Source organism: Hippocampus guttulatus, chromosome 1 (assembly GCF_054856545.1).
Source record: "Hippocampus guttulatus isolate MCC_2025c chromosome 1, RoL_Hgut_1.0, whole genome shotgun sequence".
NCBI lineage: Eukaryota > Metazoa > Chordata > Actinopteri > Syngnathiformes > Syngnathidae > Hippocampus > Hippocampus guttulatus.
The window spans coordinates 6,589,139-6,609,067 of record NC_141261.1 but is presented as its reverse complement, the minus strand read 5'-3'; the positions used below and the strand labels follow the sequence as shown (position 1 = coordinate 6,609,067).

Sequence of the window (19,929 nt, the reverse complement as noted above, 5' to 3'; positions counted from 1 at the left end):
TTTTTTATCAGTTTTGGAAAAACATGTGATCCTGAATTTAGAGTATAATATTTCATCGAAAAAAAAACAGACTTAGATGCAATTTCTATTCCATCTTGGGAGAAATGACGAACCTGTCTCGGGTTAAAGTGCAGCATGTGCTGCAATCGGGCGACGAAAGGAAAGTGCGCTAAAAGCTTCGCTAATAACACCTCTTAGATGGCTTAACTGCCTCTTCAACTGTAAAAGCAACACCGTGAAGTCTGTGGAGTGAAGAATTTAACCTAATAGCCCCCCCCCCCAAAAAAAAAAAACCCGATACAAAAACAAATACCGTTCTGCAGACAGAAAGAAACTTCGATGTCGTTTTAATGGGCTTATGGAAAGTAGCCAGACATTCTGCTGACCTTACGGATGGCTGCGTGTATGTTTGTGCAGGACTGAATGCAAACCGGATCTGATTTATCAGGGTGGGCGTGAAGCGGGCACCTCTCAGACGTGGGGTCTTTGCAGTTGAGCGGATACTTGAGCTCGATGACATGGCCGTTCCTCTCTCGCAGCAGGTCCTGTTGTTCGGTGTAGTACTGCACCAGCTCGGCCAGCGTGGCAAACGTCTCGCCCCCGTACAGGTCATAGTAGTCCCCGGAGTTTTGGATCTTGATGTGGGTCACCTCATCGTTGCGCCTTGGTGGGCAGAGGGGACAGTTTTAAAAAATATATATATATTTCAGAGGTAGGCCTATGCCCTGCGGACATGTAGAAATTACTCCCACACGTGTGCCTGCATAAGTAAAATATAGATCATGTTTATTTGCCAAGCGCCCACTCACACGCTATAGTACCACTCGATGAATTTTATCGAGCCATCTGCTTGCTTTTCAAGGCTTGTTTTGACAAAGTTTATTTGAGAAGGGCTTCAACGTAGTTTAACTCATGATGACCGCTGATGATGACCTTGAAATTTGTCTCATACACACACATTGAATGGCAAAATTGCGAGCGCCACATGAACACACAGTATTCATATGTCTCATGTTAAAGTGCTTTCCACACAAATTAAGTTGCATAAATGCTGTTCATGTTTTTTTTTTAAATTTTTTTTTATGAATGACATTTAAACACTTTTTAAAACCGAAATACATATTCACGTTTTTAAATTGCCACACACAAAAGAAAACAGTTTGCTGCTCGGCACAATGTGAAACTAAGAAAAAGAAACCAATTGTTCGTTCGTTACTAGGTGGAATGTTTTATTTTCTCTTTTGTGTTCATAACTGCTCTTTCATCAAGCAAGTCATTTATTTTTATCCAGCGGGATATTACTTGTTCGTTTCAAATGATTTCAGTGAGCATTGTGGGTCCCAACAAGTTTGCCTCTGTGTGTACAAAGAGACACTGGCTTCCAATCATCTGTAGAATAGATTTTAAAATTCTGCTACTGGTGAATACTTTAATGCAGGTGTGGCAAATTCATTTTTTGTCGCGGGCCACTTCGGAGTTACGGCTTCCCTCGGAGGGGCCGGTGGAAAATCTCACTGTTATTTATTACCCATGGTAATTTGACATTTCGGTACAGATTTCAGCAAGAATCATGATAGTTGACACACATGATTTGCTACCGTGGGCCACATAAAATGACGTGGGGGGCCGGATCTGGACCCCGGGCCTTGACTTTGACACCATGCCTTAATGAAATGCTGATTGACCATAAAGTCAGTAGGGCTCGGAGAGCCGCCAACTTTCATCCATTGGTGGAGCCCCAAGTCCAAAGTAAACAAGATGCATGCAGTCGTTATGCTGCATGGAAATGGAAAAAAACAGCCCACAGAATTGAAGTCAGCCCCCAGTGTAATACTTTAAGATCCAAGTTAAAACTTTGCTTTTTTTTAACCCTTTCCTTTGATTAAGGTCTTCTGATCATTTTAAAAACATTTTTAAAATTATTTTTCTCTCCATTTTTAGAATGTTCAAAAGTCTTTTCAAGTTTTCTATTGTACATTCTTTGAGTAATATTTGTAAGCTACTTTAGTTTTTTTCCGCTTTTTTCTGAATGTCGGCGTGCCTGTAAATGCTTTTAGCGTGTTGCGTCATTGCTCGAGTGAAGCCTTGTGGATGAAATGCGGGATATCAATAAAGTTGCCTTGCCTGAGAGCTGAAGTCATATTTGTTTAGTGCACTGGGCAGGCAGAGCAAGCTAATTGTTATTTGTCCATACAAAGAAAAAAGGAGCGACGTGCTTCACTCCAGTCGGTCCTGATCTTTGAGCGAGAAATTGTGCCTATTTTTACGAGAGTACTCGTTTTTGTCATCAGAAGTCATCGCATTGTGAATAACAAATGCATGCAGTCTGCATCCAAACTGACAGACAGGAAACAAGAATAGAGTCCCTCACCACACACAGACTTGGTAAGATACAATACAATACAGTACATGCAGATTTATATAGCGCTTTCACAACAGCGACAGCTGTAACAAAGCGCTTCACAAAACAGTTAACAAAGTAAAATAATAAACACAACACATAACATAAAACACGGACAGTCGTGCAGTCCTAACCACTTTTCTGTCGCACGCTTTGTTGTTTGAAGCAGTTTCAGATGAAAGAGGAGAGAATCAAAGTGTCCTTTAACCAGTGGATCAGAGACGTCATGCTCAAAATGTGCACACGTCGGCTACAAGCTAAGTTTCAAAGTCAACAAGAAGCTGTAGCATCCATTGGCGAAAAAAGAGATTGGTTCACTTCTCCTGTCCCATGGAAATCCATTTCAATTCCAAGCGGCGACTCACGGTTCCAAATACGCATCGGCGCTCTGCGCCAACGCTCCTCTCTCCTCATCCTCAACTTCAGCAGCCATCCATCCAGCCGCACCAACGCCGACTGTCCAACAGCGCCGACATAGCCACTGAACAAAACGGGGTTGTGAAAAATGCTGCCCATGACGGGCACAAAAAACACAAGCACCCCAGGTCTGTCCAGCACCGACAGTCAATGGCGGCGACATTCCTCCAAATCAACATCTGTGCTGGTACAGGCGTGCTGCCGAGAAGGCGCAACCACCAAGCACAGATACTTCTCCTTTGACGAATGTCGTGGCCAAAAAGCGGTGAAAACAGTCCATATCAGGTCCACACGATGAAACAACAAACAACGTGACAAAACAAAAGACAAAAATACCAAAAAAGAACAAAAAAGCAAGGCTCTTGAAGAGCACTTGCTGAAGGCTGCCTACTCGGGCGCCATTTTGGAAAAAAAAATGAAGAAATGATGATGAAGAAAGAAGATTCTGGAGGGAGGAACGAAGCAGCCCAGGCCAACCTCTGATTGATTGATTGATTGATTGATCGCACTGCTGTTTCTCAACACTTCCGTTCCTTTCTCCTTTTGTCCCATGAGCCACTGTTTTCTCTTTATGCTTTTCCCGGTAATTGCTTAACAGCTTTAGTATTGGCGCTTGGCACGGCGCCATAGATCCATAGTCCTGTTCAAGTCCCACTTCGACGCTCAGGCCTTCAGACTGCTTTTATCTCACAGTTAAACACTGTTACCGATGGAAGAGCCCAACATAAGCGCTTCCATTTTATTCACTTCCTTAATTACTTTACTATTGTACGTACATTACAATGGAAGACACGGGAGCAAATCCGATAAATATTTTATTCCCGTGTCAAACCGGGTGGGGACTATCATCTCATCAACACAGGTGCAGCCGCTAGAATCAACGCTAAGCACAAAGGAAGAAGGAGAAGAGAGTGAGGCGGAAATCCTCGCACACACCACCGGGGCAAAACTCCACGATGGCGAATGCTGAATTTTGGCTCAGCGTCACCATGACAACAACCCGCAGGGAATGCAAACTGTTGGCGAGATGATGTGGTGTTTGCAACCTGAAATTGACTTAGCCAAGATTGAAAGTCAGTAAACGAATGAACTCCCGATTTCCAGTTGGGCAATGTGGATCATACGGTTGAGAAGAAAAATAAGAGACCTCGAGTGCTGTCGCACGGAAATATGAATAGTGAAAAGGTTTTTCCCAATATGTGCGGTCACCAGCGAAAGAATTTGAATGGATCAAAATGCGTTACAACGGACCAAACAACCAAAACGAATCAAGTCAATGATCTAATCGGTTTAGGGTTTACATGTGCAGTGTTCCCTCGCTATCAGGCGATTTGCGTTTCGCGGCCTTGCTGTTTGGTGGATTATTCTTATTTTTTCCAGTAAAATACAGGACTGTATGGAAATGGAAATCATCCAATATAATTATTTAAAAAAACAAGTGAAAATATTTATGATAATGAAAAACATTTGAAAGGAATTAAATATGTACTGTAAACAAAAAAAACCCACAACAAAACAAAAAAACATAATATCAAGTGCATTTGGTGTATTTATCCTACACCTGAGTTTGTTTGCTGTCGCCACACCCGTCGAAATGAACCACACGCACCAAGTGAGGTGATGAACTTCAGTTTGAAAAAAAAAAGAAAGAAAAAGTGCTTGCGTGAAAAGACCCTTCACTGTGAACTAGAACTTAAACTTTCTACTTTGGGACAAATTTCAAGAATTCTGCATTACTTTTTTTATTTATTTAATGCTTATAAAACCCTAAATATCCAGCATACAAACCCCAAATTCTCTGTGTTATAATGTCTTTAATTAAACATTCTGTGATCATTTAGCATGTTTCTACAAAAAAAAAAAAAAAAAAAATTGCAATAACAGCACAAATGTTACTGCTACACAAACTCATGCCTCGCACATTCCCACTTTCCCTCCTTGAGGTTTCATCTCCCTAGAAATTGATTACATCGCTATTATGTTTCCTGGGTTCCATATACAATGGAGAAGATAAGAGCAGGGGAGACTCCAAAAAGAAAAAAAAAAAGGAGAGAAAGAGAAGACAGAGCAAGGAGGCCAACCTCCCACAGTGACTATTACCATCAGAACTATCACTCAAAGTACTCATGCCGGATAATGACTAATTAGCTCATTAGGCTCTCCACTGCTCTGATAACATACTGAAAGTGTGCGCACGTGGTGAGAAATGGCGAGTGCGGTACACTGAATTGTGAGCCAAGAAGAGCTTACCACATGATGAACAACAGGATTAGTTTAGTATGCTGGAGGCTGTAAATTTCCCCAGTGTGGGACTAATAAAAGATATCTTATCTTATCTTAAACATTTTTGGACATTATATAGTCGACATCTGGAAATGCTGGAAATACGCACGCGTACGCGTGACTGTGTGTGTGTTATTAATATATATTTTTGTATTACCGTATTTTCCGCACTAAAATGGCGCACCTAAAAGCCTTCTATTTTCTTAAAAGCTCACAGGGCGCCTTAAAATCCGATGTGCCTTGTGTATGGTCATTACGGTAATATTTCGACCCCAAAATGGCTCCTTGCTCGAGACATGCTTACAATGCAGAGTTCAAACTCAAGGCGATCGGTTTCGCAGTTGAACACGGAAATAGAGCAGCGGCAAGCGAGTTCAACATTAACGGTGTTAAAACTTGCTGTTGGTTAAGCGAACTGTATCACTGCTTGATTAAGTTTTACTGACATCTGATCGTCGCTATATAAATCAGGGTGTAGTGTCGTGTTCTGTTGGCATTTACTTGAGCATAGCTCCATCTAGTGGATGCATTGTAGATTGCATCTTATAAGATAAGATAAGAAAACCTTTATTAGTCTCGCAATGGAGAAATTCCCAATTCACAGCAGCAAAGTTATGAAAGGAAGAAGTAGAACAACAAAATATAGGAGCTGCTGGAAAGGCAGCCACTCTCGCGGCGCCATTTTGAAGTCAAAATAACAAAAATAACACAACACAACACATAGGACACAGACAGTCGTGCAATCTTCACCACTTTTCTGCATACACTTTGTTGTCTGAAGCAGTTATAGATGAAAGAGGAGAGGATCAAAGTGTCCTTTTACCAGTGGATCAGAGACGTCATGCTGAAAATGTGCACACGTCTGCTACAAGCTAAGTTTTGAAAGCAAACACGAAGCTGTAGCGTCCATTGACGAAAAGAGATTAGTTCACTTCTCCTGTCCCACGTAATCCGCTTCAAACTCCAAGCCGCGACTCCCAGTTCCAAATCCGCATCGGCGCTCCGCGCTAACGCTCCTTTCTTTTCATCGTCGGCTCCCCAAGACGTTCATCCATCCAGCCGCAGACCGTTCAACAGCACCGATCTCTCCGCTGAACAAAGCGGGGCTGTGAAAAATGCTGCCCATTACAGGCGCAAGACACAAGTGCCCCGGGACTGTCCAGCAACCGACAGTGAAATGGCGCCGACATTCCTCCCAGTCAAAAACAGTGCTGGTATACCCATGCTGCCGAGAAGGCGCAACCACCAAGCACAGAGTCTCCTCCTTGATGAATGTCATGGCCGAAAAATGCTGAAAAAAGTCAACATCAGGTCCACACGACGTAACAACAAACACAAAGTGACAAAAAACCCCCCACAAAAAAACGACAAAAAAAGCAAGTCTCATGAGAGCACTTGCTGACGGCTGCCTACTCGGGCGCCATCTTGACTTCAATTATAGTGTGGTGCGTCCAATATATGAAAAAAAATTACAAAATAGGCCATTCATTTCACCTTTCAGGTCACCTTTAACCCACATGACCGACATCAACCGGAAGCTGTTAGCAGTCAACAGTCTGCAACTGCAGCTTGCGATCAGAGCCGTTGCGATCCATCTTTTGTTATTATTATGCTCATTGAAAGTTTGTTTCATTGGGCAATTCACCGATGGCAAGCAATGGGAATCTGGAGTGCCAGGAGAAACATTTCCATATGTTACACATGAGCTACGATAGTGATATTCTTGCAGTTAACACGCTGCGAAAGTGTGCCCCATGCCGCCCTGACTAAGGGAGGCAGTGATTTGCTTTTCATAAACTCACAAACTCTTGTATCTGCTTTATTTTTCTGTTTCGTTCATGTTCGGGGCCGTTATGGCGACTGCTCACCATGGCATGCGTGGGTGTGTGCGTATGCGTGCACGTGCAGTAATGAATCGATCGCGGGAGGTTGGTTGACCGAAAAGTCGATCTTCAGTCCAAAAAGGGTGGGGCACTCCGAGTATAGATGCTACTTTGTTTTTGTTTTTTAAAACAAATTTTTGAAAATGCCTCGCTCTCTTTGAAGATACAATTGAACAAATGCCGTTCTGGGGTATCCTGAAAAGAGTTTATTTTTGAGGTCTAAAGATTCCGACCGATGCCAGTGATACACGATTCATTTTAAGGATGTGGAGTCTCTGAACTTTCCAGTGTGGGTTCAGATGTTGGTACATAAACTTTAAATGAGTGTGGATTGGTATCTGAAAATACTCACAATGTCATTTCAGTGACTCTAAAATGGTAAACTCATCTCTCAGCCGGGCAGAACTGAGGTTTGTTTGCTCTCACTACTGAACTTTGCAATTTGAGAACAGCGAGGCAGAAAAAAAAAGGCTTGTGATCGATGAGGGAGAAAAAAAAAACAGATGTAGGGGAAGCAAGGGAAGAGCATAAATACCTGACTGAAAGGGTGAAATCCCCCGGATTGCTCTTGCTGGGCCGGGCCAGGAAACTGCCGTGGACGCCGCGGGTCAACAGGAGCTGCTCTGCTACGATTCCGGTGATGTTGGGATGGAACCACCTGAAAACAAAAAAAGCAAAATGCAGCTGCTGTCACGCATTAAGTCGGGAGTGTATTATGCCTTTTCATTTTACATTTTGATGCTTCAGTGACACTGGTGGTATCCCAATCGGAATAAAATCGTAAATCATCATATACCACAATAAAATCGTAAAGTCGTAAAAAATTAATTGTACTTTTGGACATACAACACGGCAAAGTGGTACATGTTTCTATATTCACAACAATATAGTTCAACGGTCAAAATGGGGAAAATTGTGCTTGAATACGAATAAATCAAAGAGTGACCATCACCCCGGAACTGATTGTGTTCGACGTCAGCCATTCCATTATAAAGTACACTTTAAAAGGTCACATGGATTCCGATCATACTGATTATCAAATCATCACGTGCCTAATGTTGCTTAAAATTGCAAATGTTGGACTTAATCGCATGCAGGCCATTGCTAATGCCTGTCAGGTTAGCAAATCTTCCATTAGCAGGTCCTGTCATTTGCGCTATTAAAAAAAATTATATAACAGGCCCAGATTGCAAACTTTATCTTCCGGGATGCCTCGTTAATTTCATTGTTTTGTCAGAGAAGACGAGGCGGAGAACTTAAACAGCTCACTCGGGAGAAGCAGAAACTATGTTCAAATTGAGTGATAAACGTTATTATTGCCAGATTGCGGATGTGAGATATGCATGGAACTAGACAGCTAAAAAAAACAAAAGAAAAAAAAAAGAAAAAAAAAAAGAAAGTCGGGTTTGATACTCTTCAGAAATTCTCGTGTTGTCAAATGCCACCGTTGACGTAACAGGAAAACAGGAGGCATCTATTCCATGTCTCGGTATACATCTAATTGATTTTTATTCCAAAAGGAAAACAGATCGGGCGTGAGAGAAGATGAAGGTATGCTGCTCACTTCCTCATTGTCTTCTAACTTAGAAGAGAGGGCCGCTTTCCATCTCTCCCTGCTGTAACACACCTGATAGCCTGATCACGATCTCAGGGAGAGATGGAAAAACATGCAGGAGAACGGCCCTCCAGAACCCGAGTTTGAGACCCCTCCCTATAGCTTCTTGTGATATTTCGGCGGTTGAAATAGGCTTAAGTAGAGACGTCCACCTCGATGAGACATTCACCGGACTAACCTAAATGTGATCAGTAGTGTTTAGTAAAAACAGGGAAAGGGAACATTCAACTTCAGAGGAATGCGAAGCAGAAGCTAATAGATTACATGATCACTACCTCTGTTGCAAAACACAAATGTGTAAATACAGTTTCTATCCAATCGACTTCTCAAAGTAACTGCGGGCTGGTGCACACTCGCTCCCTCAAAAAATATTCACGACATACGAACAGCTGCAAAACGTCCATGCTGAAGTTGGATTCAAGTCGTGAGTAAAAAAGAAAGCTATATTGTATTGCGCTTGGTACGTAAGCAGACGTACGTGGGTAGACAGAGTAAAGCAACAAGAATGTACTGAAGGGATGCCACACGTCAGCTGTGCAGACATATCGCGCTCCCGTTTAAAACTCTCTAATGACTGCAGGCCATTGCGGGCTAATTTAATCCTTTCATGCACCCTGTAACCTGATAAAAAGATAAACTGTCCACTGTCGGAACCACTGTGCCTGAAAGGGCTAATGCACCACAATCATTGTCAAGTCCCATTTGAAGGGTCAAAGACAGAGAATTGAAAGAAGAAAAATCAACAGTGAAATGTCTTTCGTGTATAACAAAGGCTTTAGATTGGTTTGGTGGTCAAAGAGAATACAACTTTACATTTTGTTGACATCAAAGAAAAAAGATATCGGGCCTGATGTACTCAGATTGGCAGGTGCTAAATGGTAGATTCACTCTCACAAGTTGTGCGCTGTTCGGTATGACTTTATAAGATTGCACCGCAAATAGAAATATGAAGTAATGGAATTGGAAGTGTCAGTACAAGAGTAAAACAAATATAATCATGTTATCAAAAAGAAATAGAACACTCCGCATGACCGCCTTAGCTTTGTTTATTTGTCATTTCACTCGCCCCCGAGCGCCTGACAATTGGACGTGTAGGTATTGGGCATGTCACGGGTATTCGATATCGCGATGTTAATCGTGTCTCAATATTGTCGTGGTACCGTCTAGGTATAAAATAATGAGATGGTGCGCTGGAATTACGTTTTGCGCTCGGCTATACGGAGGCACTTTGCTTGGCAGGGCTGCACCACACAGAACACACTAACACACACAATAACACAATTAAAAAAAAAAAGAAAAAAAAAAGAGCGTCCATACTGTAAAATCAATTGAGCATAGTTGGTCACAGATATGACGATAGGATTTAAAAATGGTTGGTAAAAATGCACTCGATGATGCACGTCACATTGCAAATGTGGAAAAAAAAAAGTTTTTTGTACAAAAACAAGTTTTACTATAGACTGCCCAGGGGAGAGAAATCTCTAGGTAACTAGTGAAACGTTCTCTACACCTACACGCTACGGCCCATACGGCACATTACATAAAACTCATGTGTCACCGCACAGCCTTAATCTAATGTGCAAAACTCTCATTTATTTCTAACTGTTCAGTTTAACTGACAGCCATGGAAAAGGCAAGAAATATCCTTCTGAGAGATAAATGGAAATGTCAGACTTTAGCACTCTGCATTGAGAGATAACCCCTCAGCTACCATTTTGTACTTGACAGACAATTCCAAGTGACAACGATGGCTTGGCCGTTGCTATTGGCATGTTTTCTCCATGATTTTTCTTGAACTTCAATTACACTGAAACAATTTGGGATGCAAATATTAGAAGACATTAGGAAAATATGCGGGTCTCTGAAGGTGCGATAATGGCAAAAACATGAACTGGATTATTTTAAAATAGAAGCCAGACATCTGTCCCGGAATGCACCTGACCTGGATCCTCACCAGGCTGGATTAGATTGTGGGACGCGAGGGAGTCAAGTCAACTGATGCAATTTCTGTCATTTGAAAGTGCAAAGTACAGAGCGTAGCAGCAACAGTACAAATGATATATTTACAACTCGAAGGGATTAAACTAAAGTCTATGTTTTGTGGCTAAATGGGATAAAGGCATCAAGAAAAGGATTTTTGGTGATGCGAGGGGGGCTGGGCAGCGAATGCTTCAAATTTGAGGACTTTGTTGATGATGAGTTATTCGCTATGGTGAATTTGTACAGCAGTTTAATAGAAATTGGGTGGGTATGAGCAGAGGAAACAATTATTTAAGGTTACCCAAGGAACAAAGTTTGTTAAAAATAAGGCTATACGATTCAATAGAAATGTTTTGAAATTTGAATGGGGTAAAAAAAAAAAAAAAAAAAAAAATCACTTGGAGTTTGTCACAACTTGTGATTCACAACTGAGCAAGCCAAAATCAAAATGAGCATTCTTGTACGTTACATGTTAAATCTGTCTGGCTAAAGATTGATCATGGTCATTCTGCAGCCAGCTAAATTAGTAGCGATCCAAGCCTCTTCTGTTTTTGTTGGTCTGACGATGATCGCTCATTCTCCAGTCTTAATTCGTACAGTCTCGTCATCTTTCCATTTTGGCAGAACTTTGTCCTCCACTCGCAACTGTAATTCAAGATCACGTTTTTCGGCAGCAACCACCAAAATGTAACTTAATCTTGAAACACAGTCAATGTTAGTATCAGACTGTTTTGGGGATTTTTCACCGGCCATTTTTCATGGCGTATTTTATTTTTTTCGAAACGAGTGACAACGGTATTGTTATCCTCTGATCATTTACGGAAAATTGACTCTGCCGAGGAACCACTGAGAGGTCGCGTGTGTCAGATGGTGATCAGATTACTCATTGTCGTGTTTTTTTTTTTTAATCCTTCACAGATACATAGAGAAAAAGATAAGTGTGCGGCAAATAAAAACTGTGGTCTGTCACTAATCTATATTTAATCCTTCCATCCCAGAACTGCTGTCGCAATGAAAACATCAAAACAATGGGGACACGCTACAAGAAATGCGACTCTGAAACAATTGTAGATATCAACACACCAAGGTCAAACAAGATGGAGTTCAACCTCTCATTTTGAGGAAAATATTGGGCCGATTCCAAAGAGTCAACAAAAGTTATTTCCCGGACCAAAAATGGGACTATGAGTTTATTTCATCGGATTAAGATGGAAATCACATTTCACCCAGAACCGAACCAGTCAATCATATGGTGATTGAGAACATCAACTCGGAATTGATTGAACCACTTGCACAAATGACTTTTCTGTAAAACTACTAAATTACTAAAGGCCTAAAACAATTCACATACGTACAGTTTAAAAAAATGGCAAAACTTTGACCACTGCTGCAATTTTAGTTGGTCGTAATTCGGAAGAAATGTCCAAATGACTCTTGCAGCTGATTTGGTTCTGTGCCAGGAGTCACGATTCAACACCTGTTGTATGTTTCTATTCAATGACACCAAAATAACTCGAGCTAAATGCATTAGCAGCAACACGGGGAAAGTTGAAGGGGATTATTTCTGCCTACCTCACCATTCTGGTCGAAGCCTTCCACAAGCCCCTGCCTTCTCCTCTGATTTTAATAATCCAGAAAAGTTACACAAGTGAGGGCAGGAGGGAATCGGGACAAAATAGAGACAAATTGAGGGTGTGCGGGAGGGTGGGGGGGGGGGAAGCTTTAGGGGTGTGTGCTCGTCCGTGTTACCGGGGTCAGCGAGAATAAAACGGTGAGAGAAATGTGGTGCTTTGCGCAAATGTTTGAAAGAGAGGGAGTGTGCAGGGGAGCGCAAGGGGCGGAGGGTTTGTAATCTGGGATTTGGATGAATGTGAGCGAGCCTGATAGCACTATCAGCCCCCCCCCCCCAGTTCCCCCCCTACTTACCCCACTTTAGGTGAATGTGACAACCTTAAAGCCGACTAGTCTGACCGCCTTCCTCCCCGAGTGGTCAGCAGCAAACAGAGTCCAGCCTGTGATCCCCAAGCCAAGAGAGTTTTTGCTGGCTGTGACACGAGCCAGACTGTGCCAGACCAGATGAGGGCACTGACAGGTCCTGGCTCGGACTTGTCATGGGGAGCAAACACAACAGCTGTGTTGCCCGTGCCTGGAGATTACATCTAATCGTGTGTGGCGTAGTTACACCAGATCATAGTCGGCCCTGACCAACATAACCCCCGCCGCAATCCGGCCAATTCAGCAGCATGCCATTAGGCTATTCATTTTTCAGTCATGGGATGAACGTGTAATTAAATCCAGCAAGTATCCAGTATCAGACTAGACATTTTCAGGATGACTTTTCTATGACCCTCGGATTAAGTATTTAAAATGCATTGTACAAGGGAATTGCATTCACAGTACATGTAGAGCTTGAAATCAGAGAGCGAGAGAGAGAGAGAGAGAGAGAGAGAGAGAGGATATCACAAACAAAATGTCTTCTTTATGGTCTAGGTCACAGGTGTCAAAGTCAAGGCCCGGGGGTCAGATCTGGCCCGCCACATCATTTGATGTGGCCCGCAAAAGCAATTCCAGCATGTCTAGTTCCATGATGCTTGCTAAAGTCTGCACCAAAATTTCAAATTGTCATATGCAATCCACAATAACAGTCATTATTCTTGACTCCTGATTTTAAAACTAGTTATTCATCAATTTGTTGTGCGCTGTATCTGTAATATTAAGAGGGGATTAAACATTGATACGGTTTCCCAAAATTCATAACGGCCCTCCAAGGCAAACCGTAACTACAATGTGGCCCGCGACAAAAATGAGTTTGACACCCCTGGTCTAGGTATTTCAATATTTTGTTTATCTACACATCACGCGATGTGCCCCTTGCCAAGACTCCGGCAAAAGGAGGCAAATATTAACAGTGATTAACATTGAGTCGGGCACTGACTGGGGGAGTCATGCTGGTACAGTAAAGGCCCTTCTACAAAGTGGTCCCACAAAGTTATAGCATATACTGTAATTTTTCAAACATCTTGCTAAGAGTTGATTGTCCCTAGGTGTGAGTGTGAGTGTGGATGGTTTTTCGTCTATGTGTTCTCTGCGATTGCTTTCGTCCTCCAAATAATTACTTGAGTAAGAGAAAGTATTCAAAGAAAAGACTGTCAGCTCAATCCATCCATCCATCCATCCATTTTCTGATCCGCTTATCCTCGCAAGGGTCATGGGGGTTGCTGGAGCCTATCCCAGCTGTCTTCGGGCAGTAGGCGGGGGACACCCTGAACCGGTTGCCAGCCACTCGCAGGGTACACAGAAACCAACAACCATCCGCGCTCACACTCACACTGAGGGATAATTTAGAGGGTTCGGTTAACGTCCCATGCATGTTTTTGCAATGTGGGAGGAAAGCAGAGTACCCGGAGAAAACCCACGCAGGCACAGGGAGAACATGAAAATTCCACACAGGAAGGCTGGAGGACCTCCGCACTGTGAGGCCAGCGCGCGAAGCAGTCGAGCACCGGGCCACCACACCTCTACGAAATTACATTACATTTTATGGATTTATATCATTTATCAATTAAAGTCTGATTATTTGGTTGCTTCATTGTCTCACTCCCTCCTCCTCAGGTCATGACTTCTGGAAATGAGTGAGTCAGGGCTTTCCAAGAATAGGATTTCCTTTGACAGCCACCATGCGACCCACTTCCTTGCAAAAGCCTGGAGCAGCAAACCAGACAAACAAAAGCGAGCGCATGAGATGGCAAAATAACCTGCTTTGGCCTGATAAGACGCCAAGAGAACAGAGAGGCAAACAAAATATGTCACGGGAAAGATACGGGCAGCTGGGAGCTTCGTGTTGGGCCTCAAGCTGGTTGATGGAAAATGGGGCACGGAAGGCATCAGCTGCTGTTTAGCCTCTTACGTAATGTCTCAAGTTCAATAAAGCCTCGGCCGTCTATTTACAGCATGCCTGTCTAGGCCCGCCGACAAAAAGGTGGTATACTTAGCAGCCCCAGCATGGCATCAGACTATATTGGCGAGGGCTATATTGGTCACAGACGAGTCTTGGGGTGTATATTTTGCTAATGTGATCTGTATTTTTAGCTCAGATGATGAGCTGCAGTATTTACACGCGGTGCTAAACTCACACATCCCGCATGATTGGATGTTTCTCAGTCTAAGTCCACACTTTGCATAATTAACTAAATTACTCCTTTGAAAGGGGAATCTGGCTCCCGATCTTTTCATCCTTTGGAATTACATCAAGTTTTTCTGCCTGTGCAAAACACACAAATTGGGTGAGAAACAGACAAATATACATTTGGATTTTTCCATTTATTGTTCTGTATTGGAGGTGGCCCGGTAGTCGAGTGGTTAGCATGTTGACTTCACAGTGCAGAGGTTCAATTCCAGCTCCGGCCTTCCTGTGTAGAGTTTGCATGTTCTCCCCGGGCCTGCGTGGGTTTTCTCCGGGTACTCTGGTTTCCTCCCACATTCCAAAAAGGTGCATGGCAGGCTGATTGGACACTCCAAATTGTCCCTAGGTGTGAGTGTGAGCGCAAAAGGTTGTTCGTTTCTGTGTGCCCTGCGATTGGCTGGCAACCGGTTCAGGGTGTCCCCCGCCTACTGCCTGATGACGGCTGGGATAGGCTCCAACATCCCCTGTGACCCTAGTGAGGATAAAGCGGTTCGGAAAATGAATGAATGAATGAATGTTCTGTATTTCAAATTTCAAAATGTGATTTTAAATGGGGGTGGCTCGGTGGTCGACTGGTTAGCGCATCGGCTTCACAGTGGGTTTAATTCCGGCCTGGCCTTCCTATGTGGAGTTTGCATGTTCTCCCCGGGCCTGTGTGGGTTTTCTCCGGGTACTCGGGTTTCCTCCCACATTCCAAAAACATGCGTGGCAGGTTAATGGAACACTCTAAATTGTCCCCGAGTGTGAGCGCGGATGGTTGTTCGTCTCTGTGTGGCCTGCGATTGGCTGGCAACCAGTTCAGGGTGTCCCCCGCTTACTGCCTGAAGAATAAATATGAAATGATGCATAGTATACAGTTTTTAAATCAAATGCTTCAGTATAAACTCAATGAGGACAGACAAGGTGTTGATGGGTTCAGGCCGTGTACAATAAATACATATTCAACATCCAATAATATGCTTTTTATGCTCACCTGGCTGACTGAATTTTAAAAATTATCTTTTTTCTTTCATGTTTTATGCGTAATGTAATAAGTCAACAATTATGGGATATTTAAAAAAAACAGTACAATATACTGTATTAAATTTGACCTTTTTTCAAAATAGAAAAAACAGCGACTTCATTTTTTTTTTCTCTCATGCACCTTTGGGAATCGTGCAGTACTCCATAATATGCATGCGGTGCATTGAAAAAAAAAAAGCATGAACAGTTGGTGGTGTGGCGACTTGTTGTTGCCAGCGTTATCTTATTCCTCCACACAGGCTGTTGTTTTCCTGTGGCCCTACAGAGAAAACTGACTCACTCTTCTCAAATGAGTTTCAGTGACAGATGCGGTCTGGTCCATTAACAAAGGGGGGCTAGGTGGGGGGGGGGGGGCCCTTTTGGTGGGTTCATAATGAACACAGAGCAGCAACATGACGTTATTTTCGATGGATGGAGAAGCGTGGGCAACGATATGTGTGGATTTAAAGGGGGATTCAAATGTGGTGCGACGGAGCAGTGAAAAACTGTTTCATGAAGATTGAACTGCGCATCTTCTGTTGGCACTGTGAGATTTTCACCTCAGGAAGTGTGGAGGCAGTCTCAAAGCAACACTCTGAAATGTCACGGCCGCTCACACCGCTCATACCTACTTTAAATCTCATTCTTTGTGTGTGTGTGTGTGTGCGTGCTCTGTCTGCCTTGAACCTAATTGCGATCCCCAGCGTTAAGGTTCTGACGTTCTGCAATGAAGTATTTTTGGTCCTGGTTCTATGACTCTCATTAGCCGGTTCTCACGAAGTTTGGGATGAAAATTTAACACACTACAAACTTGTAAAACGGAGCATTGTCTGGGAGTTATAATAAACCTATTCACAAGGGGGTAGGAGCCGAGCCTTCCCACAAATTGTGAAAAAACATGAATAATTTACCCCCCAAAAGTGACTGAAAACCATGAATAATTTACCCCCCAAAAGTGACGGAACCCCCCCCCCCCCGCCCCCAACACACGAAATGCCCACAGCAATTTCACATTAAAAAGGTGGTTGTTGAACCAATATTACATTTTTCTACGAATGTAGGGGGCCGCAAAATGTGATCACGCGGGCTGCAAATGGGCCCCAGGCCGCGCGTTTGAGACCATTGTGCTAACGCTGACAAGGATCAACTATGTATTGGGGAAATTTGTCAGTGGATCCTGGCCATGCTTTGAAACACTGTTATGCAATGCAATATTATTGCTTCTGAATGTTGTTGTTTGTTCTTTTATACTTGTATGACAGTTAAGCCAGTAATTTTTTTTTATATTTTAAAGGTAATTAATATTTTGTGACTCTTTAACCTTGAAACTGATTAGTTCCTTTTCCATTATTTCCTATTGGGGGGGGAAATAAAAACACCATTCCAGAATGTGTTTATCAACTGTTCTGCTTTACTTTCCATTTTGTGATGTTTATAGAATTATACCAAAATGGAAGGAAGCACTGACAAACCTGGAAAATAAATAGATAGATAGATAGATAGATAAATAAATATTTTACACACACACACACACACACATTGAATTAAGGATTTTCAGCACCTTTGACAACATCAGTATCAACTAACACATCTGCCACACTGACCTGTTTACCACCCGTATAGTGATTTGCTTTCCTGTGTCAACTACAAACTCCAGGAGTGCAAAGAAAGCAATTTGTGAAGAGCGTGATGCACAAAATTGTCTCCAGAGCAGCCAGCTGGTTGAGTCAACATCTCCCAGTTCACCTTGCAGCGGGACAGAATGCTGAAGCACGAGAACAAATACTTGGCCCAGCGGTAAAGAGCAAGTGCTGCGCGTTTGCAACTATGGCTGAGCTCGAACACACAAACTATTCGTCACAAAACCAAACAATTATGATTCAACAAAACCATATTCCAAAAAGCAGGCCAATATTGGCGCTCAAACTGCGAGCAAAAACATTTTGATAATTGTAATTTTTGAATATAAATACTTTTACTTTTCCCCACTTCCTTATCCTGTCTGCTTCTGGGTCCAAATACGGTTCCTCACATGACATTTTTACCATATTTACTGTTTGTTTAACGGGTGTAAAATGGTTAATAAAGGTTTAAGAATGGCAACAGTTTAATTTTGCAACAGATTTATTAATCTGAAAATACTTCCAATTGGAATTTCCTAAATTGCAATAAATCAGAGGTCATCCAGCATTTGGATAGTGTTAGACCTTAAAGATTCCGCTGTGGGTCACCCCCCCCCCCCCCCCCAACCCCCAGTAACTGCGCTTTTAAATATCAACCATCGTGTCCTCAATGAGGCTGTGGGATAACCGGACTATCTCAAATGACTCGAGGCGAAGGGCGAGGTACACCCCGGACCAGTCACCAGCCTATCACAGGGCACACAGAGACAAACAACGACTCAGGTTCACACCTATGGGCAATCAGGCGTCATCTTCCCAAAAGGTTTCTAGTGTTGAGAATTGCTGTCAGGGCGCCTTCTGGCAAATCCAGGTAGAAGTAACAATAGATATACACTCTGTCCATAACATTAGGCACACCTAATCTGAGCATTGTATTGAGATCCAATAAAACAGATATATCCACATTTTACTTGGAGGCAATTCTGCAGAGAGAGAATGTCACTTATGTTCTTTGTCAATGTTTGTAACATGATTCTTTAACCATGAGGGAATGCACTTTTATGAGGGAGTTTGTCCTATTTAAGATTGGCCAAAATTGAAACTGCCCCCCTGATCTCGACCAACTGCAGGCGCTCTCTCGATATCCCAGCGGCTGTAAACTTGCCGAAGCTCGGCTCGTGCAAAGTGAAGCAGGTGTCCCAACACTTCGGCAGTAACAGGTGACAGTTTAAAAATATAAGGTAACTTCACTTTACCTGCGAGATGACATCGCAGTCTCTCCGAGCTTTCAGGAGTCTACAAACGTTGTTCTTGTCTCCGCGCAAGATTGTCTCTAGAGCGGCGGACAGTTTCAGCGAGCTCCGGCTATTTGGCTAACCGTTTCGTCAAGTTTCACACAATAGCAGTGTGGCGCGTATGTTCCGGCTCTGACCTTCAGAACAAACTCTTAGCACCTGTGTGCTTGTAGGAGGAGTACTGTACTCAATTTAAGCTAACGTTATTTCTAAAGCACTTAAAAAAGCAACTGCGGATTAAATAAATTACTTTGCATTCTAACGGTTGAACATTCAATATTAAAAGCACTACAAAAATGCTGCACTTATTTGTTATGTGTACTGCGGCCATCTACACGACACACTATTCATGACTACTGGAGTGGAACTTCCTGCTCTGACCTCCAAAACAAGAGTGTTTGCTATTTATTAAATTGTGACATAGGAGGTTTCGGCAAGACACCAGCAATATACTCATCAAAGTGATGAAGAACTAGTTTTGTCATCAGTTTTGTTCAAATATTATTACATTTTAAAAGAGGGAATAGTAAAAAAAATATATATATACAATATCCCAACATTTTTAATGTAAAGACAATTCCAATTTTAGTATTTTAGCCAATTTTGGTATTTTAGCCAAAAACAAGTTGATACAAATAATTTGCTTTTGTAGATCACGATAAAATGATGTGGCAGGCAGGAATTGGCCCCCGGGCCTTGAGTTTGGCACCTGTGCTCCAAAGTTTACTGTATTTTATCCAATGGCCAACCAGTTGACTGTACAAACTGTAAACGGACAATGAAGCAAATACAATATTCTGCACTTCCATTTTGAATTCTCCTCTTGTAGCCTGTTGAGCGTTAAACCAATAAGGACATGTAAATTAATTTTGCTCTCTGCTGTCAAAATGTCAATTGGTTTCAAGAGAAAAGATGCTGCTAGCACCTCTCTGTTCTGGAGGATGGCGCGTGCGTACACGGGCGGCATTGACGTCAACAGGCCTATCACTCCAGATTAATCTACTGTGGCATGGACAGGTTTATGCAATTGTCTGCGAGCCCAAAGGCATCACAACTATGGATTTATTTGCCTCCCCGCAGCTTGACCCCGTGTCCTGCCACAACCCACACATACACAAGCGCTGACAGAACGGAGAGATGGAACATCTCCTCTCCTTGGAATTTTTCCTCAGCCCAATGCAATGTGCTCCGGGCTGAAAAGATCCGCTCCCACTGAGTATTTATTGCTTACGTCTGGCGAGCAGTTAA

At 42.7% G+C, this 19,929-nt stretch overlaps 1 protein-coding gene across 3 annotated transcripts in view; it reads right to left on the bottom strand.

Moving 5' to 3' along the window:
• The window catches only part of ptpn11b (protein tyrosine phosphatase non-receptor type 11b), a 35,999-nt gene extending 17,226 nt beyond the window's left edge, over positions 1-18,773 (bottom strand). For 2 of the 3 annotated variants that reach the window (XM_086106438.1, XM_086106443.1), the window contains exons 1-3: positions 18,643-18,773; positions 7,520-7,642; positions 469-663 (exon numbers count right to left, since the gene is read on the bottom strand). In XM_086106438.1, coding sequence (XP_085962564.1) covers positions 469-663; positions 7,520-7,642; positions 18,643-18,656 — 332 coding nt within the window. In that variant the 5' untranslated portion in view covers positions 18,657-18,773. Of the gene's footprint in view, positions 1-468; positions 664-7,519; positions 7,643-12,151; positions 12,280-18,642 lie in introns of those variants that run through there. The other variant, XM_086106448.1, reaches the window with a different exon arrangement.
• Positions 18,774-19,929: the final 1,156 nt, after the last annotated feature.